We start from the raw sequence: 16,503 nt of genomic DNA, 5'->3' as shown, positions 1-16,503 counted from the left end.
GAGACGCTGAGTCACATTATCAACATGCCTGTATGTGAGAACAGCAAGGAGGGTGCAGATGCCAGCAATACAGCAGCGTCACCATTTGATTGTGTTTGTATCTATGTGATAAACGGATTGACCTTTTATACCTGCAGGTACTTTCCCAAACGGTAAGTTGTATTCCAACTAGATGTAATAAATGGAAATGGTAAATGGACTTGTACTTATATAGAGCTTTTCCAGCCAGTTTGACCACTTAAAGCACTTTACACTACTTATCACATTCACCCATTCACACACACATTCACACATAGGCACATCGGGAGGCAACGTGGGGTTAAGTGTCTTGCCCAAGGACACTTCGGCATTTAGTCAGTGGAAGCCTGGAATCGATCCGCCTACCTTCCGGTCAAAAGACGACTGCTCTTCCTCCTGAGCTACAGCCGCCCCATACATACCCTAACTAACAGGTGACAAGACTGAGTCTTTTAATAATACTTTTTAATACTTTAATATTATTTATATTTGTTTGGCAACACTGTCATTGTCCAGTTTTGTCTCGATCACACATCTATTTAGGTCACTGAAAATAGATAAAGAAACTCCAAATAGACACTCAATTTTAAACTCTTATCTAACCTTCAAATAAATTAATCTTTCCAAAAAAATAAAAAAGGGTGTCTAAAAGGTCTGCATTATTGTCCAGACTTTCTACACAACCCCAGAAACCAAAATATAAAATTACAGGCAACACACAGTATCGTGGTGTCTCTTATATACAACAGAAACCAAACAGACCCAACTCAATGAAGTCACACAATGTAGATAATTAAAACATTACTCTCTCCTGGTGGTCAGATAAAAAAAAAAAAAGACAGATTAAAACTTGTGCTCTCTGAGTTTCCAACTAACGCAGTGCTTTTCCACCGTTATTAAAAATAAAAATCACAGAAATATTAGACGTTTGTTTGTCCATGTACGTGTTTAGCATGTGACGGACTTGCAGCAAGGCTCGAATGTTCATGCTCTTTTTGCCACAAGCATAACAAGCTTGCCCCGTCTGGATCCTTACCCATACTAAACAGGGAGCATATATAGAACATGAGAAGATAAATTTACAGGTGGAAAAGGTTACATTAAGAGTTGGTCAAAAATCCATGTGATACTACCATAGCGTCTCAGTTTGGCTCTTAAATTGTCTAAAACAGGCATGTCAAACTGGTCCAGCAAAGGGCCGTGTGGCTGCAGGTTTTTGTTCCAACCAAGCAGCAGCACACCAGATTTGACTGATTCAATCAACTGATCTCAGTCTTCAGACAGCTGATTGGTCAAACTGTGTGCTCTTGGCTGGCTGGAACAAAAACCTGCAGCCACACGGCCCTTTGCTGGACCAGTTTGACATGCCTGGTCTAAAACATACTTGCAAGAGTTGGGAATGCCTGCAAATTATCCCTAAGGTTATTGAATAGCTATTGTTGGAAATAACTGACTGGATTCTTACTGATACTCCACCACTGTGTGTAAGAAGCTATGGCATTATCTGTAAACCCTTGTAAATTTTCAGTTTTCTCATTATAACATGTTTTGTTATGACATTTCCAATCAGCCAAACAAGCACATCAGGACTGTGTTGGCCAAACTAACTTACTTTGTACTGGCCATATTATTGTGTTAATGAAGCTGCAGCAGTTCAGTTGTGTCAACTTGACACAGATACATAATCAGGGTCAAACAGCTGACTTGTTAGAGAAACACTGCAGGAAGCTCTTTTAGAAATTAAGCTAATTTTCTGTTGCTGTCAGATTGTTGGAAAGCATAATGTCTGAAAGGTTTGAAATCTTTTTCATCATATGCTGTCAAGATCTGAATTCCAGCATAATAGTGCTCTTGTGAACATGACTCTTTGCTGTTTAGGAAACGTGGTCAAACAGAAGAGAACATTTAATTAAAAGACGTGAAAAGAAAATGTAAGTGAGGACAAACAATACATGCTAGGAGTTGATGACAACATCAAAAAAAGGATATTACAATTTCAATATTTTTTTAATTGAGTAAATCTTTTAACAGACACTTAATACCAAATTTCCACCAGGTGCGTGTGCGCTGCGCGTTCAGGCTGTGCCGCGGTTTCTTTCTAACCTCTGCGATAGGTCAATTCACACCAAGAGTGTGTCAGGTGCGGAGCGCCCCTGAGTGAAGTCCGCCCAGCTGGATCCGCGAGATCACAAAATCACAGGAGATTTAGAGAATCACAAGATTCTCCACTTCCAGGACAAATGTCTCAACGTCCATGAAAAAAACAAAAACAACTGAGACACCCTGACTGATTAAAGATGTAATGTTAACATGGTTCAGCAGGCACAAATCTGCACCGGGCTTTTCATTTTGAAAATTGCCAAAAGCTTTTACGCTGCTCCCCTTTTCTGATTTCCTGTCTGTCCCTATCTGAAGTGCTAAATTTGATGCGTTCTGGACGTGTGGTCCATCAAAATTAAACCCACTGCGTATGTTTAGCAGAGAGCAGCGACAAAGTGCTTCTGATACACACTGCGGCCCGCCCGGTGTGAACCAAACCACTGACTAAAACGGCCGCAAATAGCTCCGAAGGCCACGGTACATTCTCACCCAGTGGAAATTCGCCTTTAAGATTCACTTAATCAATAAAAATGTGCCATTTTGTCATATAAATACACTGAAAACTAATCCACCAATACCCTAACCTAGTGGTTCCCAACCTATTTCCTTCGGGCATCCCCTTTTATGCATACACTAAAAAGCCATGGACCCCCTGCCCCACCCCATGAATAAACCATGCTTGGATTAATGCTTTTAATAGTGAGATTCTCACCATTAATAAAGTATTCTGTCCTGAATTCTGTCCTTCGATAAAGCCAAAGTTGAATCATGTTCATTAAGTAAACATATAGCCTTACTTTCTTTTTGAAAATAGGGACAATGTGTGGACATTAATCACAATGGGACTTAATGTTCAAAGCCTCAGGGACCCCCTGTGCTCTCTGGGGGACCCTCTTACGGGGTCCCGGATTCCAGGTTGGGAACCACTGCCCTAACACATATGATAGAAAGTAGACAAATGCAGAAGGGAAAAACAACAACAAAGAAAACCAACAATAAATATGCAGCATATTGGCGGCCACAGTGACAAACTCACCCCTCCGCCTGCCTCCCAGCCCTTAGGGTAGCGATATGGGGAAGCTGTGGGTACTGATACCTGAGAAAGCGCCGGAGAATGGGCATGACCAGGCGGGGTTCCCGCCAAGTTCGGGTGTCCCTTTGTAATGTCGTGAGCAGTGTAAGGAGAGCCAGCATGCCTGGGTACCTGCATGAGAAAAAGGCAGTACAGTTAATCGGACACACAAAATGAGATGTGTAAGAGTGACGCAAAGGAGGAACAGCACTGTTGGGACTCAACAGATCATTAGTCCTCCCTCCTGCTGAGGAGTGTAATTTAAGCACTCATGCAGAAGGATTAGTCCCCATATGTGTGCAGAGGTGAAGACCTGTGGTCAGTGAAACCTGCTGGGCTTGGCCAAAGACTGGCACAGCAGGCAGAGCTGTGAAGGGATGCCTAGATCTCAGTTGGTTTAGTAATCACATTACAATCCAACCCATGTGGGATATATAGAGAGCACCTGGTGTAATAGATGTAACAAAGTTATGCTAAGCCAGAGCTGCACAATGTGCTGTATATGTTTAACAATGTTCATATGCAGCAACATTGCAATACCAGGAATTATATAAAACTTATCTTTCAGAAGTAAATTTATAAGAAGAAGCCTATCTGATATAATTTATCCTGAATAGTTTTTGGACAAACGTTTTAAGACATTTCAAGTTATATAACATGGAACTGAATGAGTGATATACAGTCCATGTGCACAAATTTTACATATTTAAAAGTGCTGGGTAATCGCGTGTAATTGCATTTTCTGCCATTAATAGCATGCAAAATTCAAAGAAAAGTCCAAATGTATTGTGTTACAACCCTTTTAATATTAAAAATACCTCTATATTAACAAAATTGTAATAATGTTTGGTTTAAAAACAGTTATTTCTAAAAACAAATAAGCTGCTTTTGAACAGCCGTATTCACTTTATATTGTAACAATATCAAATAATAATCAAATAATGTATTAAAAACAAATGTATGACAAAGGAGGATAAAATTTTCAGGATTTATTTGTTAAAAGGTAACAAGTCAGCAGTATAAATGTCAAAGCTGTGTGAACCTCTCTTCCTTCTGAACACAGAAAGAACAATATCTGATTTCCAGCTATCTGATGTATTTTTCTGTTTAACAGCCAAAAAGCCAGATTAGAGTCTCAGCATTTCTAGAATGAGAGGAAGTGTTTCAACAAAAAAAAAGAATGCACTCAAACTTGTGTAAATATTCAGTTGTTTTACAATATAACATTTTCTCCTAAACTTCCTGTTGTGACATGACATATATATTTTACCTGATCACTTAGAAGGCAAAAAACCATTTATAGCTGATTATGTGTGCCTATCCTGGTAGAATGGACAAAATAACACAAAGTGTAACTGCTTGAACTAGTTAGACACCTGTCTTTATGTTTCTTCAACACCATTAACCAATAGTAGTAACAACACAACAGTACTTCTGCTCAGGCCCTTCAAAATAAAACACCACAGATACATTGGTCGCCCTAAGAGCACAGAGGGTCCCCGAGGCTTTGACCATGTCCACACAGACACGAGTTGAAGCGTGTCTGCTCAAGTTGTTTGTCAATCATCTGGACAAATCTTTCACATGGAACTGATGTTTTGGGAGCCTGAAAATACTGAAAACCTTTTAAACCAGATCCCAAAGTGAATACATGGAGGTCATAAAAATCTGCTATACAATATTTTAACACATGTTTCCTAATTCAATCTCCCCCAAAAAAGGCCACTAATAAGGCTACAACTGTGGTTTAGTGAGGTGGAGCCACAGTAGTGGATCACTTCATATCTATCCTGGTAACCTTAATTTTTCCTGCAACATTTGCTTAATAAATCGTGTCTGAGAAACAGCACAGAGCAGATGATTAAAAAAAAAAAAGAAAAAAAGAAGAAAGTAAGGATATATGTTGTTAATTAAATACAGTATAGTGAGATTCTCACTAATGAAAGCATAAAGCCAAGCATGGTTTCAGCACGGGGTGGGGAACAGGGTCTGTGGCTTCTTAGTATTTGCATGAAGGGGGTCCTCAAGGAAAATAGGTTAGGAATCACTGGTTTAGTGTTCCTTTTACTGTTTTGAGCAGTGTACTTTTGATGCCTTTTAAGGTATTACTTATCCCAAAATGGAGCTCTTACACATATCAAACAAAACTGGTACAGTAGTATTAGAGCTCAAGAGGGTTCTCACATCACAGAGCTGTTTGTCCATTCAGAAACAGAATATTAAAAATGGTGGCACAAATAAGGCCGCTGCTATGTATGTGAACCCACAGCAAGTGGATGATAACCGATGATTGATTGCATTGCATTCACAGACTCAAATTAGGTTTGCTACAGTACATGTGATGCTGCTTTAACAATATTGGAGTACACAAGTGAATTAAGGCACAAAGATCTGCTGCTGTATGAAAAACCAATCCATAACCACACATCTGATCTTTCAGCATTTTCTTTAACATGCCAATTAGACATATTTAATATCTGATTTATGAGGATTAATAAATAGATTCCTGTGATTTCAGAGGTTGATCCTACAGTTTCAATGTAGACAAAATGTTTTGAAGTTTTAATTCAGGGTCTGTGTATAAACTGCTTGCTAGGGGCGATATTCTCCAAAACGACCACTGATCAAAAAGAAAGAAGAAAATCTGTCTTATTGAATAGCCAAGACCAAAAACAAATTGTTCACAGCAATAAACAATCATGTCCTATCCCAGCGTGAATACGCCCCAAGCAAACTCATAAGTAATGTTAAATTCACAATGTCTATAAATGAAACAAATCCAATAAAGATGGTCTATATTGCAATGTGCTCACAAGGTAAATAGTGATTTATCTTTTTTTTATCTTATCATTTGTCTTTTCAATGGGTTAGCACCTACAGTTAGTATCTCAGCATAACGTGAGATCTGCAGTTTGTGGCGTGGTTGACTGGCCGCTGCAGCTATAGCCTGCTACAACTGCAGGTGCTTGTTGTTGCTGCAGCAGCCCTGACACACCAGGTAATGAGAAACAATACTGCAGGAAAAAAAAGTAGTAAACAGACACTGAGCTGGTCAAAACAAACGTCTTTGGCTTGTTTTTGTCCCTTTAACAAACACTGAGCTTAAGAGAATTAAAAGCTGTTTAAAAACCACTACTGACACCATCTAAAATCGAACATATCTAAATGTAACTTTAATTATCATGTATGTCAGGTCAAATTCTCCATAATGTCTATAGAATAACACCCTCAAGCATTTCTGCATCTTCTCTGTATGGCCCACTTTCCTCAGATGACCTGGGATAAAGCAACTTGGTGCTGTTGCCAGGGGAGGAGCCTGCTCTGCTCCAGGCCAGGAAAAGATTCCGAGGACATACAGCACAGTGTGATAGGGTGGGGGAGGGGAGGTAAGCGGCTGTATGGTTGCTGTACATGAAGATGGTGTGGGGGGGGGGGGGGGGTAAACCCCACGTCCATCACGTAGAGCAAATGTGCTATGAAAGAACACTGTTTATTTCCACTAGTGTCATCATTCTTGCAGTCTTGCCCCACCAACCCCCCTGAGTTTAAAATCCCATCAAACCTAAATGTTTTCAGTAGCTGATAAAGCAAACGGCTCAATAGCCTCTCCAAACATACACTGGCATTTCATTCGCAAATTGAAGCAATTTACTGTATTTTCTAAATTTCAAAATGTTCAGTATTGATAAAAAACAGTTGTGTTGTTGAAAAACTGTGACGTATTATAGTTAATTTTGGAAAACATCAAGGAGCTACAAAAATAAAGGATTCAGTATATTCCCCAAAGATGATCACATCACAGTCTACTCAGTGAATACCACAATTTAAGTTTCATTTCATGTGAGAACATTCTATGAAATGAAACTGAAACAAAACATCCCAAGTACTTTTTACAAGATGAAAATGTTGAAAAAAAAACAAAGGGCGAGCCACATCTGGAACAATAACAATATTTATGACTAGAGCTCAACCAATATGGATTTTTTGAGGCCGATGTCAATTTTGATAATTGGCACAAAAATTTTTTAAAAATATGTATTAATAAAATAACTTCTATTTTATTCTTTTTTTTAATTTACATTGTGATTTTTTCTTCTTATGGAGCATGGATTAATATATCTACCAGTTGCACTGATGAATGTATCTTTATATTTACACTGTGTTCTGTCTATAATGACTGAAGTTACTGACAAAACATTTATGCAGCCCTCTGACGCCCTATAATGTTAAATCACATTTTCTCTACTCAGTTATTTTATTTGCCATGAAGACATGACTTATATGACCCAAAATAAAAAAGACCCCTTTCTCAAATGTCAAAACATTTAATCTTTAACAGAGTTGCATTTTAAAGATATAATGGTCACAAATTGTCTGGTGCTCCACAACAACACACACAGTAAGTTGCTGTTACAGTCTGAGTCACACTGTAATATTTTCTGAAAAAGTAAAACTAAGAGTGACATGACATCATGACAGTTGCTGAAGACTAGGGCTGCAACGATTAGTCGACATTGTCGACAATAGTCGACAATAAAAATAGTTGACAACGAATTTAGCCGTCGGCTATTGTCGGCAAAAAAACAAAAAAACAAAAAAAAAAAAAACTACAGAGTGAGACATCGTCTTCTAATCCTATATCTGCTGAGAGTTGAACAATTTCACATGCACAAAGAGAGAGGAATAAAATACAGAGTGAGACATCTTCTTCTTTTTTTATCTCTGCTGAGAGTTGCACATGCGCAATAAAGTCCGCCAGGGGAAAAATATGGTGGCGGACTAGGGAGGAAAACGGCGGCGGAGAACGTTAAAAGTCTGGGATAACTTCACATTAAACTTACAAACTAAATTAAATATATGTGAGATTTGTAAAGCGGACCTTGTGTACCACGGAAGTACGTTTGCAATGCTCGAACATTTAAAGATGCGGCACGTCGGACTTACTTAACAACCTTATGCAAAATTTCAAAGCTGAAAGTGAAATAAGATCCATTTATAATAATGAGATACATAATCTGATTGGTCGACTAGTCGTTTTAATAGTCAGTGACTAATCGACCATCAGAATAGTCCTTAGTTGCAGCCCTACTGAAGACAGAGAGTAATATTCATTATTTTAAATTTTCTGCGTTCACACGGCTCCTCCTTAAATATGTCTCAACATGCAGCTGATGGAGTGATGAACGCTCATTCTGTACTCTCAAATATTTTGTACACTTAACGTTATTTCTGTAGTTACTGGCTTTTAAGCTGTTAGTTAATGCTCTGCTGGGTTGAGAGAACCACAGCAATGTTATTGCTAACATAAATAGACAGGGAATAACTTAAGCTAGGTTAGCAAAACTTTTGCAATGCAACATAAATGAAAAGCATGAACAACGCAATGAAGCACAGGTCACTATCATGACACATGGCAAACACAGTTAAATTAAAACTGGAGACATATTGAGTCATTTTTCTGTTCACGTTGTTATAAACATACTTGTCGTCAAGCTCTGCCATGCATACCCCTGTAGTATTGCCTGGCTGTGGCTACTGCTGTAGTTACTGACAGTGAGGACTGAGGATTGAATGGAGTGAGAGCTTCATTTAGTGGACAAAAGGTGCAGCAACATCATTCTGCACGACTGACACTTAACGTTTACCTTCTAATGAGTAATTAAGAATATATCAGCTTTTAACTGGCTAAATTCCAGCCGATTATGACTGTATCCAAAAGGGCTATAATCAGCCAGCCGATCAATTGGACGGGCTGTATTTATGATCATATGACTAAAATGGCATGACAGCTATAACAACAAAAATGGCGGCTACAGCTGGAACATATAGCATGTTTGGCACTGTTACCACCTGATGTGTGTAGGAAGGTTACATGTGACACTTCAAGCTCCACCTTTCCCTTACCCCCCCATAGACATATAAAATCTAGAGAATTCTTTGACTGTTGATGTTCAATATCACCATGCATCTGATCTTCAAGAATTGGGTGCTAATTACTTAAATCTTCCAGTTCTCATAAATTTAAGTTTGTGATCAGCACAAGAAGCTGGATGTCATGCAGTTACTATTTCGGAACTAAAAATCTGGTTACTGTGGGTAAATAAAGTGCATCAACTAAACAGCTATAGTTTTGTCAATATTTTGGCCTCTCAGAAATTTACAGAGCTCTGTATTACCTGGTTTCTTGAGAATGTATTAAGGGTACATTCACATCAGCCCTTCTGATTTGAATCCCGGGGCTCATTCACACTGATGCAGTTGGGTCTGCTTTAAACGGGTCCAGGTTCCCTTCCACGGATAGTATGGTTCAGTTGGAGCAGTGTGAACGCACATTCAAACTCTGTTGCGGACTAAAGAAGTAAATTCTGGTATGCTTGAAAACCGGGGGTCCAAGTGAACCCTGGTAGGGTGCACTAAAAGTGTGAAAAAACAGACCACCCAACAAACCAATGAGAGCGAGTGATGTAGGGTGTGACATAGCGCATCATACCAGATAGCTTGCTGCCTTTCCTGCTGCTCATGCTGGAACACTTCTTGTGAAAACAGCATTAGGTATGAACATCAAAGTAAAAATTGAATCCCCAAGACTGCATAAATTCATTGTTGCTCCATTTTTTACTTGTAGTCAACGATCGAGTCCGAGTCCTGGCCAATTAATGAGCCTGATTTTCTTCGTATTCTTGGTCAGCTATAGTTTTGGGGTATGACACCCCTAGCAAGTAGCTGTTGTAACTGCATGACATGGTCAAGGTGGTTTGGTCCATTTGCGTAGAGTGTGAGAGCAAACCAAATAAATGTGTAAAAAATTTTGGATTTCCCTGCCACGTCGAACCAAGGAAAACTATCATGGTGTGAATGCGCCCCTTTTCATTTGCTTAAAGAGTTCATTTGGGGAGGTGTGAACACAAACAAACTCATGTGGATCAAGTGAACTCTGGTCAGCTAACAAACGTAAGTCTTGGTCTATTTCAAGTGAACCAAATGCAGGAAGCGGACTGCAACGCAAAGGGAATTGTTTATTCAACGCTGGACATTGCGGGTAAATACAACCAAAACATATACTCATGTAGAATGAAGGCTGGGAGAAATGGCTCACAGTCAGACATGGACGAAAGTGGTAAAAGTTATAACAAAAATATGTTCAACCCAAGACCACTAGCAATTCAAACAGCTCTAAGTTTCTTTCTTATGTGTTGGAAAAAGAAGTTGTTCTTGATTAACCAACAGAGCCAGTTTTCTTTTTTGCCATTTGTCTTGTCTTACCATTTAATAATTCTTGACACAGCGCCGCTTCTGGCAAAGAGGGGACTATGTTAGTTAAATAAAACGGACATTTTTATCAAGCACTATGTGAAAGCAAATTGCCTGAATGTTGCAGCCCTCAATTAACCAGAGTCCCCAATTGTACCAAATCTAATGGACTGCTAAGGTGTGAATGCACCCTAAAGGATAGTTAAACTTTAGGATGTCACCCAGTCACTTCAACAGACACATATAGCTCATAAGCACACAACTGCAGATTAGACAGATGCCATTAATCCACAAACATAGCCACATATATTCAAATATCTCACTAACATATGGTTCAGTATGTTAAGCTTTGGAATAGAAGTGATTAGAAATGCTCTAATTAACCTAATTTAATACTAATATGTAACCAAGTTCTAGGTTTTAACACCTACACAGTCCCAGTAACAACAGACATCACTGTTTAAAGATAGCTGTTTTCAGTGTGGATCCCAACATTGTTCCTGTTATGGTTATTGTTCTTTGCACACCAGGCTTTCTGATGCGATTCCTAGTCCGTTTGCTCAGAAAATCTGCTACGATTGGGGTACTTTGAATGTGCAAACAAATTCTGATTTGGATAAAGAAAGCGGACACAGTATGCCTACAAACAGATCTTAGTGTGTTTCAAGAGAACCAAATACAGGAAACAGACTACAAATCAAAGTGCATTGTGGGTTCAGCAAACAGCATTGTGGGTAAACACAACTAAAACATACAGGTGTGGTGAGATAGGCATCTCTGGATGGGAGAAATGGCCTGTGAAAAAAATCTGATCAACCCAAGACTGCTATGATCTGATGTAGCTCCATATTTTGCTGTTATGTACTAGAAACCAAAGTTGTTCTACGTTAACCAATAGATGAACGAGTTTCCTTTTTTTGTTGTGCACGTCATCTTCTTCTTTAGTAATTTTTTGTGCAGCTCTGCCTCTGGCGGAGAGTGGAACATGTTATTTAAAAGGTCCAATTCATTCGAGTAGTGCAGCATGAATGCAATCTCTGTCTGGAAGAATATTGCACCCCCCCTCCCAACTGAACAGAATCCCCAATCGAACCAACCCTAGTGTGTGAATGCACCCTAATTGTTTCCAAGTCAACTAAGCCTTACTGACCAAATCTAGTCAGATAAACGATCCCCTTCATTGCTAGTCCGCTGGACTGGTTAAAATAAGAACACCCACAATTACCAATAACAGTTAATCAGGTAATGTTATATTAAAAATCAGACACAGAAAATATTTATTAACTACTGTGAATGAAACAAGTTACCTAGGGTGAATCAGGCTTTTGCGGTTAGATCACATTATTTCTTACCTTGTCACTAGTCCGCAGCAAACTTAAGTTAGACTTCCCAACTCATAAAATCAAAAGAGTTAACTCTCTGTGATTTAAAGACATTTTTACAATTAAACTGATGATATGGTTTCATCATGCGGCCTTGATCAGAGCATGATTATATTTACAAATCGTTTAGTAGGAAGAGTCGCTATTTATGTTAATGTGTAAAAAAAACTGCATCGAAAATAACCATAAAACTGAATCAAGTGACTCACGCTGTAGACAGCGACTCCAGGCTGTGGGGGGAAGATTCGCTCGTCCAGTGATGGCTGAACCCGAGAGATTCTGGATAGGGGGTGTGTTAAAGAAAATTCAAGGCAACTGGAAACTAAAACAAGTTGTGTTATATCAGAGATGAAAACCTCAACAAGTTCAAATTACTGTTGTGTTTTCTGTATTCATGTAATGCACTGTTAAGCCACAATACTGCCAATTAAACAACAAGAAGAGACTTGATCTAGTCATTCAGTGAATGTCCAAAGTGCACCACGAAGTTTAGCAAACACTGACTTAATTCTACTATTAGTTCATTCTAGAGTTGTACTTTTTCATGAATTGCAACCATCTACTTAAGATCCAAAGGGCTTTCCTTAAACCTTAGTGGCTTGGAGTTTGGTTTAAAGGATCCCCGGATCCCCCCCCCCCCCTTAATGCCCCTTCTCTGAGTACACCATGTACCTTCACAATTTCGCAAGAGTTAGATGGAAAATCTGAAATGGATTTCTGGTGTACTTTAGGCAGGAGGGACAGATGGAGCAGAGGATTAGAAAACTGTTCATCCTTTGTACACTAGGAGTGAAAGTACTAACTACATTCAATAAACACTCTTTTCTTTATGCCAGTGTACTAATAATGGGTTAAAGATTTTACTACTCTGCGGAAAATGTATAAATCTGTAATGCTTGAGGCTTTGTTAACTGTAAAGAAACAATCTTTGCTGTTTTTGAAAATGCCATGATGAGGCTCACTGGGGAGACATCAGTCAGATGTTTGTGAGGACAAAAGAAGGAATGTGTAAAACTCAAAAAGCAGAGGGAAGCCATGTGGTTAGTAACCTGCTCAGGCAGTTGTCTGCAACAGACAGGCTCACACACTGCTGATCACATGGTTTAAGGGAAACCAAACGTCTGGCTTTCTTCCTTTCACCCGAATCATGCCTCCCCTTGTCCCGAGCCCTCTTCCTCTGCTCCGCTAATGCCTGCAGGGGCTGTTGTCTCTGCTGGCCCCCTGCCAGCCCCACTACTCATTGCCCAGCAATACAACGGAGACAGAGGAAGATAAAGAGAGAAGGGAATCATTTAAAAAAGAAAGAGGGTTGCAGTTTAAATGCAGAAGCACAGCAGGAAACATTATCAGTTTCATTGCTGAGGAATTCATTAAAAAAAATCAAACAAACAAAAAAAAAACAGAACGCATCCTTGCCTCCATCACACACAGCGCACACATACACAGAAATGAGCTATAATTAAAGCCTTACACTCTTCACATTGATATGGTAGTTCAGGTAAGGAGGAGCACAAAAACTCTGGGGAAGGGGCAATCTGCACTGAGACAACCTGAACCATCCACTCCATACGACCACTATTTGGGAGGGGCAACTGTGGTGACTGATGACTGAATGTGGGGTGGAGCACCTGAGGTCAGGAGGTGAAACCAGGGTTAAATCTGCAACAGGAACAGGTGCAATTACACCTGCAAGTCAAGGAGTTTGCTGACAAAGGTAGGAAAACCAACTGCAAAAATAAATTCACACAAGGGAAGAGAGTAAATCCAACCTAAAAAATTTGGCTGACTTAATTTTCTTACAACTGCAGCCAAATTGTAATAGCCAGCTCTTATTTAAAATGGCTCAAAGCCAGCATGCAGATGCCGGTTTTCTCACAAAGAAAACACCTGCAGTCTTGCAGAATGTTGCAACAACCTGAGCATGGCCACTAGTGCCATACATTTTGCTTGAAAAGTCTTAAAACAGCACAGTTTGAGAAAGCACTACTATTTATAAAGTTCTGATTTAAGGAACACAGGAAGAGACTCATAGAGAAAAGATTCAGTTTGGTTCTCCCTACATTCTAGTTAAAAAAAAAAAAAAAAAGCTTTCTCATGTGAAAGAGTATGTCTTTTTTTTTTTTACTGTAGTTTCCAATTGTTTTACTTTTTTTTTTAGCATAACGTACCAAAAATCTACTTTAAATCTCTAATTGTAATTACAGTTTTAAGATTAAATGCCATTATTAAAAATAAATAAAAAATCTCTTGAATATTACAGCACTGTTGTATTCATATGATCATGCTGAGAAAACAAAACGTCATGTGATTAAATATGATTAAGTCAAGCCTTTCATGTGGATTGAAGGTCCCCTTTGCCTAACACTCGAAGGATATTTCAGGACAGCAACCACAGACTTCCTTTAACACTATGTGGCTGAAATCCACATGGACATATTTTACTTTCAAGTTGGTAAAATGTGTGTCTAAACAAGTCCATGTTAACCAACTTCCTTTGGGAGATCATAGAGTAGCTTCAACCCCCTTCCTCCTTGTCCCCTGACCCCACAGTGACACATAAGCCTCATTTAGGAGGGTAAAGCTGCTGCAGCCCATGCTTCATCATTAGCTTACAGTAAAGCCACTTAAGTGCTGAGTGTGTGGGAGAGAGAGAGAAAGGGAAAGACAGGAGGAAATATGGCCTTAAATAGCAGGAATGTGATTGGGAGGATGATATAGCTAAATAAACTGTAATCTGCTATTACTGAATAAATGAATCAAAGCTGTAAAGTTAACAATCTAGCTAACTAAATCAATCAAGTGACGTATTCAAGAAAACAAGGTAAAAGAGATGCAGAGTGACTGGCAAGTTGTCCTTCTGACTGGTAACATAACACAAATCAAACAGTGCTCTCTGCACTGCCATGATTGCACACATGCAGTTTCTTAACCATGGAAAAAGACAACCCCCATAAAACATGCATTACATCACAAGTGTTTAGCCTACATGTCTCACAGACCTAAAGAAAATTGCTACATCTTATCTGAACGTGCCAAGAGTACCTGGAAATCTTTGTGCAGAGGGCTCTACGTGGAGGGACAGGAAGGGAGCGGAGACGGCCCAGATGGTGCAGACACAAACCCTCCTTCTCCCTGCTGGCTAACTGGTCTCTCACTAACACACACGCATACACACACCCAAACACACACACTGTTGGATAAAAGCGAAGCTCACAAAGCTCTCAATGCCTGCCTGCTGTTGCTGAGACTGCTCTTTCACTACAGTATGAACAATAGATGGTAGGTCGGTGGATTCAACACTAGCAAACCATATCTTAAGCAACTATGGCTCTAGGTGCCTATAGCACACATCCTATTTATTTTTTATGTCGTATTAAGGGGACAAGCAACCTGCACTTGTAAGGAGGTGCATGAAAGAAAAAAACTACAGTAAAAACCTAAACAACACTACAGGCTCTTTCCAAGAACTATAACAAATTCCCATTTAAATGAGCATTTACTTCTTTGCCAGAAAACCACGATAAAAGGATGAATAAAAGGTTTAATCACAATTTTTACAGCTTCATTTATCATCACACTTAATCTCGACTTTACTTTAAAATTTGCTAAATCAGATATAGGCACTTTTTGTAATGATCTAAAGATGTCGATATAGTCTTCAATGAAACATGAGATTTTTCAACACACTGTATATTCAAAGAAGGACAAAACTCCATTAACAGTATAAATGCTGCACAATCTAATTAGGCTATCACTGACAATTAGCTCTTAATGACAGTTACTCAGTAACCATTGCAAACAAAAGCAAGGCTTCATCTGTTGTGGTAGATATTTCTGAGAGATTTTACACCAGAACTACTTGAGAAATTGCAATTTTGTGTCATGGAACGTATGATGACTTTTTTCCGTCCACTGACTTCATATACTAGCTATATCCTGTGCAGAGTCGGGAGAAGCTTGGAGTCTGTCTCGGCTGATGCTAGGTCAGAGGTGGGAAACACCCTGAATATTTGCAAGATCATCAGAGGGTAACAAAGAGAGACAGACAAGCATGTATGCTCACATTCACACTTACAAGCAATTTAGAATTCATATAAAATGCATGTTTGGAGTGCAGGGAGAATTCTGCACATGCAATCCCAACAAAAGAAGAACCATCTTGCAATAATTGAAGACCTTTAGAAGCAGCAGAAGCAAGAATACAATCCAGCCATCAGCGATAGTTTATCACCAGGTAACTGGTTTATGTTTACAACAGCAGCAACACTGCTGACCTTAGACCCTAGTAGCACAAGAGAGATACTGACCCAGATGCCGGAAAAACAGCTGCAATGATGATTTAGGACTTAAGGGGCAAATAGTGCAAAGAAACACCAGCCAATTACTTGCAGTTGTGCATACAACTGTGTTGTGTGTATAAAAATAAAGTAGAAGTCGAATCAGAATAAACAACCAGAACATTTTGCTAAAAAATGGACATGAATGTTCAAACTTCATAAAATACCTTACTGTGTGGGTGGAATTACTCTCAAAGTTTGTTTCATGATGTCTTGCTTGAGTCAGCAAAATTAAGAGAAAAAAAACTAAAACAAAACATGAACACACACAGATGTGTTAATATCACTTTTGATTCAAGTGCTAGGAGAGAACTGAGTGTGCAGTATGTCTTCCTCAACAAGC

General features: G+C 39.1%; 1 protein-coding gene across 10 annotated transcripts in view; it reads right to left on the bottom strand.

Moving 5' to 3' along the window:
• The window catches only part of eif4g3a (eukaryotic translation initiation factor 4 gamma, 3a), a 55,603-nt gene that overhangs the window by 33,947 nt on the left and 5,153 nt on the right, over nucleotides 1-16,503 (bottom strand). For 7 of the 10 annotated variants that reach the window (XM_041981256.1, XM_041981257.1, XM_041981258.1 and 4 more), the window contains exons 2-3: nucleotides 12,033-12,102; nucleotides 3,155-3,322 (exon numbers count right to left, since the gene is read on the bottom strand). In XM_041981256.1, coding sequence (XP_041837190.1) covers nucleotides 3,155-3,322; nucleotides 12,033-12,102 — 238 coding nt within the window. The remainder of the gene's footprint in view (nucleotides 1-3,154; nucleotides 3,323-12,032; nucleotides 12,103-16,503) is intronic. The other 3 variants (XM_041981263.1, XM_041981264.1, XM_041981262.1) reach the window with 2 other exon arrangements.

Source organism: Melanotaenia boesemani, chromosome 3, assembly GCF_017639745.1.
Source record: "Melanotaenia boesemani isolate fMelBoe1 chromosome 3, fMelBoe1.pri, whole genome shotgun sequence".
Lineage (NCBI taxonomy): Eukaryota > Metazoa > Chordata > Actinopteri > Atheriniformes > Melanotaeniidae > Melanotaenia > Melanotaenia boesemani.
The sequence above is the reverse complement of the archived record's forward strand: the minus strand, read 5'-3'. Positions and strand labels throughout refer to the sequence as shown.